We start from the raw sequence: 8092 nt of genomic DNA, 5'->3' as shown, positions 1-8092 counted from the left end.
AAAAAAAACAACTCTGTGAAAAGCATACATTTTAATGTACAAAATTACACAAAGTATACATTTAACTAACATAGAAAAATACATCTGGGTAACAAGGGGAAATCCTGGCCTGGTTCACACAAGATGGAGCAATTGTTACAAATCTTGAAAACCTGGAAGGGAGAGATGAGCCCAAGTCCCAGGGATCAGGAATCTGAGAAGCAGCTCCTGGTGGCTGGCTCTGTCACATCCCTGCTGGCAGACATGACGGGACACCCACTGGCCCAGCACCAGAGGAGGGTCCTGCTGAAGAGCATCCAAAAGGAAGGGGGTCTGCTCCTGGTGCTGGACCACCCGGTGAGCAACACATCCCACCGTGGGGGGCTTATCCCGCCATCGTCTAGGAGTCCTTGCCTGTCCACGCAGCCACAAGGGGTGGACTTTCTGTGCATTTTGGATCCAGTGTAAAAACACACACTTTCCAAACCGATGTTGTGCTTCACAGATTTCCTGGGATCTCTGCCCAGGATTCAACTAGGAAAGAGTAAGGAGGCCCTGGAGGATCTGCCAAAATGAACCCACAAATCTTACTCATAATCTCTGCCAGTGATCCACTGGCTCTTCCCTGCCTGACCATCAAAAAGCAGGCGGTGAAAACCTGCGCTGTGGAAGAGATGGACGCGGTCCCCAGCTCAGGGTGGTGGTAGATGCTCCAGCATCCCTCTGAGAGGCATCTGCAGAGCCTGCTGTCACGGGGAAGAGGCAGGGCTCCTGGTGTCCTCTAACATGCTCTGAGTGCATAAAAACCATGCGCTCCCCCCAGGATCCCACACCCCCCGGCCCTGTTCCTGAGAAAAGCTGGGGACACAAGCACCACGCCCAAGCCTGCATGGCTGCTTGGCACATCCAGAGTTCAAACCCAGAGTACCTCTCCAGAGCTCACCCCTCCTCTGTTAGGGGCAGACTTTGCCCTTGTCCCCATGAGAAGTCTAGGTTAATAGCTGTCACATCACTGGACAGACAGCATTCTCGCCATCACTTCAGTGTCCTGCTTACAAACACTGCATCGTAGCACATTCAAACACATTGACACAGAGTTGAAATAAAGTCTTCAGCTACTTTAACAATCTCAGTCATTTGTCTTTCCTTCCCTTTTTCTACCATCAGATAGAGGTGCTATCGGTCTGTGCCTTATCACAGCCATGGCCACGGTGTCAGTTCATGACTCTTCACTGCACGGACACCAGGCATGGAGCGGTCATGGGAAAGATCAAATGGGATAAAAGGAAATGCAATTCTCCACCCCAGCTCTGCGGGCTTATTGAAAGCAGTTTTAGGTCCTGCGTATGGATTCTCTTCCTCTAGAAATTCTCCTGACACAGGGAAGAGGACTAAATATATCAGCAAACCCCAGGGGTTTCCTTTCTCATTTTTCCTTAAGGCACCAGAGAATTTCAAAGAGTTTATTTCAAAACTAAGAAGGAATAAAGTTGGCCGCTGGTACGCAGGCTGAATGGAGACCTAGTCCTGTTTGCTTATACCATTGATATAACCGCTCACTAAATCCAGATCTGAAGAGTTTAGGGTGCAGGCAGCTACCCCCAGGAGGCTCTCTTGGTGTCTCTATCACAACATCAGCTGCAGTGTCTGGGCTTTATCTGGATTTCCAGATATTGTGCAGTGACCAGCCATCCAGAGCCCAGCACCAGAGCTGCCCTGTGGAGCCAAGTACCACCACGTGTCCTGAAATCCATTTCCATAGGGATTATCCTCAGCTTAAAAGGCCCTCTAAGGGCACAGTCACAAAGCCGACTCACGGCCAGAAATACTCCAAAGATGAGAAACTTCTCCCGCCAACTCTGAGAACACATTTTATCCCCAGCGAGGAGTAAAAATGAACAAGAGTCTAACACCAGAGAAACCCGCAGTGGCATCTCGGAATTTAATTAGCCAAGAGGATGGGAGAATTGCAAAGGACTGTGGGGCCATAGTCTGATGCTTCTGTCCCTGGTGTGTGTTAGACTCACCAGGGAGCTCTTGGAAGGTGCCCTGCCCGGGGCCCAGGCGAGACTTCTGATGCAAGCAGCCTGGGTGAGGGCCTGGATCTTTAGAAAAGCATACAGGCCAGGCCAGTGTGCAGGAGTCACAGGGAGTCTCCACTGCAGGTCTTCACATCCGACCAATGGCCTGGGGGACGAGTGGCAGTTCTCTCAAGACACCTCCCACCTCCTTGCCCCAGAACAGCGCAATCTCAACTCAGAAAAGAAAGTTGACGGTCTAAAAGATGTCAGAATTGTCTAGCACCCCATTCTCAGAAGTCGACTGAGTTCTCAAAAAGTTTCACTTTCCAGACCTGGAATCTCAGCCTGGATTCAACTGGGAGCTGTGGATTTCTTAAAAGAAACTCAGCGGCCAGAGGGAGAAAAGACCCCCTCAAGTTTCTAAAGTTTGTTCAATAAATTGCTAAGTGAAACCAACAAAAATGAGCTATCCGTTGAGAGGATTTGGGCTCCCCACCCTCTTCAATGAAGGCTGACCAGACTCCGAAATGATCTCGTCACAAAGTGATTCACGGAGTTCCATCCGCTTTCTGGAGATTCTCACAGGGAGGAACTAGACAGGGCAGGTCATGGAGGGTGAAGCCGAACCCCAGTCACAAAGTCTAGCCAAGAAGCAGGTGCGTTTCCAAGGTACCGTGGAGCTCAGGGCTTCCCCGGGGAGAAACATGCTCATGGATTCGACACCCAGGGAAAGAGTTCCTGGCACTAATACGTGTTGCCAGGTGGGGCCACGCAGACTGTGACCTGCTATGAAATGAATTGCATGGTGGCATTCTGAACCTGAGGGGCCTGCATGGTGGCCCGGCTGGGAATCCTCTGTAAAGACTCCAAATCAACCTGGAGGTGCCCCTGAACCCCACTGGCTTTGGTTTCCTCCCTGTAGAATGAGGAAAGGTGGACATTGATCCTAAAGTCTAAGGCCTTGCCAGCGCCCACAGAGGGTGCTTCTGGACCTGTTAGCTCAATGCCTGCTCTGCTGGCCTGCTGGGCAAGGGCAAGGGAGTGACCCCCAAAGCACATGGCCCAGTCAGTCCACAGAGCCATCTGCCCACGCTGCCTTGCTCCCGGCTGCCACCGCACCTTCAGCGTACCTATTTTAAGCACACTGCCTAGTGGTTCATGGGGAACGTTACCATGCCAACTGGCTGGCTGTTGCTAATCATAATCTATGAATGTGCAGTACAACCATCTGACAAGCAAGTCTTTTCTCCCTTTGCCTGGGGACTTTTTCCAAATTGTCCTAAGACAGATCATCACCATGCTCATAACGGCACACAGTAGGTGCCTAATAAGTTTGCACTGAATTAAGGACCTGAATAAAGTACCTGCACAGCACTTGGGTCTGACAGGCGCTTCTCGGCCCAGCGTGTCCACTGTTTCCACAGCACGTGCAGAAGCAGCTATTTCACTACCCCCATTTGCCAGACGAGGAAACGGGAGGGGAAGTTCCTTCCCCTGGCCTCAGGGTTAGTAAGTGGCAGAACTCAGATGGCAGCCTGGTCCCTCTGGTTTAAACCCTAATGGTCTTCTCCTCGGCCAGGTGGTATCTGTCCTCCGTGGAGCATGTGGACAGTCTCATGTTTATGAGACACAAAATTCTTTTCCATCTACCTTTCCATTTCATTCAAAGAGGGGGTCTCTGCCAGGGTCCCCCATGTGCAGTGGCATGGACTACTCACCCCATGGGGGCCTCTCTGGAAAGGACAGAAGTAACAGTAACAGCATGAGTGGCAGAAAGACCAGTGGTAGGCGATGGCTGGGGCCTTAGGGGGAGCTTTCCATCTGGGGCTGGTGAAGCAGCAGGCGGGGCCCAGAACAGAGGGTGCCCCTATCCCCCAGCAACAAACCCAAGGGTAAAGCCAGGCCCTGCACAAAGCCAGCTCAGGGGACACTTACCAAGTGCTCAGCACCGCTGACCTGTTGACCAATGGGAACTCCGCTGCAGTAGGGTGGGGACTTGGAGCGCTTTGCCCTCTCCTATGACTCCAGGGCCTACTGCCGCGCCTGGCACCTGGGCTTGTTGGTTAAGTGAAGGGATGAAACCTGTTAAGTGGCCTCCCAAGAACCTGTGGAGTGTGCTGGGGGCAGGGGCCACTAGAAGACAGATTTCTCTCATTTCTTTTTTTAACATTTGGAAAAACGTGACATTCTTTTAACCTAGGTGGCAGATTTCTGCTTGGGAAGGGAAGAAAGGGACCCAGATTTTATTGAGCATATACTAAGTGTAGGAACCTGACATTTCTCATTTCTCCTGGTGCTGGCGAGGAGAGTGATACGGCCCCCCACTTACCAAGAGAGGACTTTGCAGATCAGACAGGGGGCTGGCCTGCTCAGGGTGGGTTTTGAAATCATGCTCACAATTCCTAAAGCCAGGTTGTTCCCACAGTGTCATGTATCTTGCCAGGAAGGAGATCTGGAGCCTTAGACAGGCCCCACTTGTTAGAAAGGAGCAGTTGTGAAGCACCTGCTGGTGCCCACTCCCACACACTAGGTCACCTGACGTGACCTGTGCTCTTATTCATGCTTCCCGATGCCCAGCTTGGTCTCTCTCCCTCTCCCCGCCCCCTCCTTCTCTCCTCTGTGCCGGGGAATCACACCCAGAGCCTCCTGCTAGGAGGTGCCCCACAGCCAGCCCCCGCCCAGGCTCACAGTCAACGTGTGCCCATCTTCCATCTTCAACCCGAGGCTGTAGAGGGGCTGCGTTCCTCTCTGTCCTCCACAGCAGGGACCAAGGCTCAGAACCATTAAGGGCTCTGCCCAGGTTGCTGGACAGGTGGCAGCAGAGCTGAGGGTCCAGCCCAGGCACTGCAATTCCGGTCCAGGACCACCCCTGGGGGATGCAGTTTCTGCCTGCCCACCTGCGGGACGGGCCAGGCCACTGTCCCTCTCTGTGCCTCTGGATTCTCACCCACAATACAAAGGTGACAACAGACCCAGTGTCACCAGGTGACAGCAGTGGAGACTTGTAGCTCGTGGTGAGTTGAGGAGAAGGCATGGGGGACCCTGAGGCCCGCTGGGCCAAGTGCTGGTCGGGGAGCGGGGTGCTGACCTCAGGTAGCCATGACCGTGGCCAGGAAGGTCGGGTTCAAAGTCACCAGGGCTACCAACTGTCCAAGGCAGCCAGACATCCAGATTATATAAGAAATCTCCTGGCTCTTAAAGGTCACTTGCTCATTATAATTTTAGAAACGTCCCCAGCAGCTTCCTTCAAGATGGCCGTGAGGTGGAGGCCAGCCAGCTGTCCTGGGTGGTGAGGGAATGGACCACGCGTGGTGCATCCCTGGGGCGGGACACTACTCAGCCTTGAGCAGGAAGCATGCGCTGAGCCGGGCGTCACCACGAGCTGACCTGCACACGTCCTGCACATGCACTGAGCCAGTCACCAAAGGACAAGTACCATGGGATTCCAGTTGCTGGAGGTCCCTGGAGACAGGTCAGAGTGGTGTGGCTGGAGTCTGGGGAGGGGACAGGGAGCTAGTGACGGTGCTTCAGTTTGGGAAGTTTCTGATGTGGTGGGGGTGACAGGGGCACAATGAATGTGCTCAAGGCCCCTGAACCGGACTCAAGATGGCTCGGTAAGATGGTTTAAGACGGCGAGTTTCAGGCTGTGCTCACTTCACTATAACCAGCCCACCCAACAAACGGAAAGGCGTAAACCAAACAGAACAGGCTGTGTGCCTGCTGCGCTGAGAAGCGCAAGGTCCGTCACTCGCCCTCACTGACCACTACCCCCAGTTCTGCTGCCACCCAAGACACTAGTGCTGGCCCCAACCCCAGGCTGCCTCCTGCCATGGACTCCTGTCTCACAGCAGCAGCGACCAGGAAATAAGTGGCTTGGGCCTCAACAGGCAGTGGCTTTTCTTTGCATCTTCCAGGTGGTACTTAGAGGTCACCTGTCCCCAGTCGCCACCCCCACTTCCCAGCTGTCCACGTAAGCTGGCCTCACAGTCATGAAGCTCACAGGGAAAGTCACCTGAGGGAGAGGGCAGCCTTGGTCAGAGCTCAACTCCTGGGCAGTGACGCCCTTGCTGGGTGGAAACTGCTGGAACCGGGGTGCCGTGCTTGGGGTCCTTTGGCGTGGGGTGGGTATTTGGGGATGTAAGTTATAAGTGGACGTAAGTTGCTTGAAGTGACATGTGTGTGGAAAGGAAGAGCTCGCCCTTCTTCCCAGAGCAGGGAGGCTGGTCTGGGGCCTCCCCACCAGCCAGTGCCTGCTGCGCAGTGGGAACCCAGCAACGTGCGCGTGACACCGGGAGGGTTGCAGCAGGCATCAGAGCTACAGGGGGCCCAGGGGGCTGTGGTCACACCCACTGTACAGATGAGGAAGTGAGGCCCGTGGAGGCCAAGGGGCGGCCTGAAGTCACCAGCAAGTTAGAGACAGTGTTGGTGTCTGGCTCCCCACCAGGGCCCTTTCTCTCGGACCAGGGGCGCCTGACCACTGGGGTCCAGTCTCCTCTGAGACTCTGCGGAGACCCAGGGCCTCTCCCTCGAAGTCTCTGCACAGTTAGGCCCTCAGCTCAGCTGAGCCTCTGCAGGAAATGTCAGTGTCAATGTGATCACTGAGGTCACTTTGAAACCATTCCAGTACAGGTCCCTTCACCTACCCTGGGAGGGACCACGTAGAGCCCAAGATGCACCAAGTCCCTAAAGCCACCGGGAGGAGATGGAGTCACCTTCCCAGCCATGAGCACATTTGGTCCTCAGGGCACAGCTGTCCAGTAGGCAGGGGGACCCTCAAACAGATGATGAAGAGCTCTTTCCAGGAAGGTAAGTGACCAGCTCCACGTGACGTGGCTTAGGAGTGGCAGAGCCACAGATCCTCGGGACTCCAGACCCCAGGCTCACGCCGACCCCTGGTGCTAACACAGCCTTCCTGTGTCACGCCTTTGGCTCCCTGCTGGTACCATCAAGGTAGAGGTGTCCCCATCATCGAGCTGAGCAGGCTTGGCTTGGAATGTGACTCTCTGGGAGGGATCGTAAATCCCTCGGTCACTTGGGAGAGACGTAAATATTCCTGGGATGATGTGATTGCCTCTGTGTCGTCTTCCTTCCTGCAACAAGGAAAGCAGGGAGATGAGTCCTCAGAGGGACCAAACCTACCAGTGTGACTTCCACGTGTGGCCATCCACCTGCACCAGCCTTGGGGTTGCTGGGGGCCGCCTCTGGCTCTGTGTGGTAGGCAGCCCTTACCTGATCTGCCTGCTGCTCTCTAGGAAAGGCTGTGTTTGGGATTCAAAGTGACCTCAGTGATCACTGACAAAAACAATGAAATTAAGCATCCTCTTTATCTGGGGTTCATGAACCCTGAGGTAATATGGACGTTCCATGTGAGCAGACATTTGTGCACTGGGGGTGGACAGGGGCTCTAGCTTTTCTGAGCCTTTCAAAGAGGTCAGTGGCTATCAGAAGGCCGAGAGCAACTGACCCAAAGGAAGAGAGAAACTGGGGTTCTCATGGATGTATTCCCTCCTCCCTCCCTAGAGCCCTGTTGTATGCCAGGCTGGGTGCCTCTGCAGCTCCATGCGCCCTCTCCCGAGGTGTCCGTGCACTCAAGCCAACACGGCAGCATGGGGACCACAGGGTGTACGCAGGTCTCTGCTGTGACCATGGAGAACAGAGTGAGATGGCCCGGGGTGACAGGAAGGGACAGTGGAGGTGGGCAAGCAGGAAGAGGTCTCCAGGCCCCTGCACAGAGGCCCTTGGGGAGGGAGGTCATGAGAGGACAGGGGTGAGGGGCAGCGGGGCTGCGTGGAGAAGTGGGGGGATGTTGGGCACGTCCCAGGCCAGTGCCAGGACCCAGTCGTGGCATCAGAAGGAGGAGAGGGAGGTAGGAAAGGAAGGTATTGGGGGTGGGGAGTGCCTGGAGACGCTGACCTCTGGGCAGTGTTGGGGACAAATAGGAGTTTCCTGGACAGAGAACACAGCTTGGGCAGAAGCCAAGTGGTGTGGAACGGTGCAGGCCAGGAGGGGCTCGGCAAGCGTGGCGGGCAGACAGGGATTTAGGAGCTTGGTTTGCCAAGAGGAGCCTGCATGGACGGTGCCCGATGCATAAG

The 8092-nt window shown here is 54.8% G+C and overlaps 1 protein-coding gene across 9 annotated transcripts in view; it reads right to left on the bottom strand.

Annotated features, from left to right (window-relative positions):
• CUNH4orf50 (chromosome unknown C4orf50 homolog) overlaps window positions 1-8092 on the bottom strand; it is a 93678-nt gene continuing 85586 nt past the window's right edge. For 6 of the 9 annotated variants that reach the window (XR_007340991.1, XR_007340989.1, XR_007340994.1 and 3 more), the window contains one exon: window positions 7057-7090. Coding sequence is in view for 2 of the 9 variants with exons in the window: in XM_048784147.1 (XP_048640104.1) it covers window positions 6899-7090 (192 nt within the window). In the remaining 7 variants the exon portion in view is untranslated. Of the gene's footprint in view, window positions 7091-8092 lie in introns of all 9 variants that reach the window. The other 3 variants (XM_048784148.1, XM_048784147.1, XM_048784149.1) reach the window with 2 other exon arrangements.

The sequence above is a fragment of the Marmota marmota genome, unplaced genomic scaffold, assembly GCF_001458135.2.
Source record: "Marmota marmota marmota unplaced genomic scaffold, marMar, whole genome shotgun sequence".
NCBI lineage: Eukaryota > Metazoa > Chordata > Mammalia > Rodentia > Sciuridae > Marmota > Marmota marmota.
This window is presented reverse-complemented; position numbering and strand designations above follow the sequence as displayed.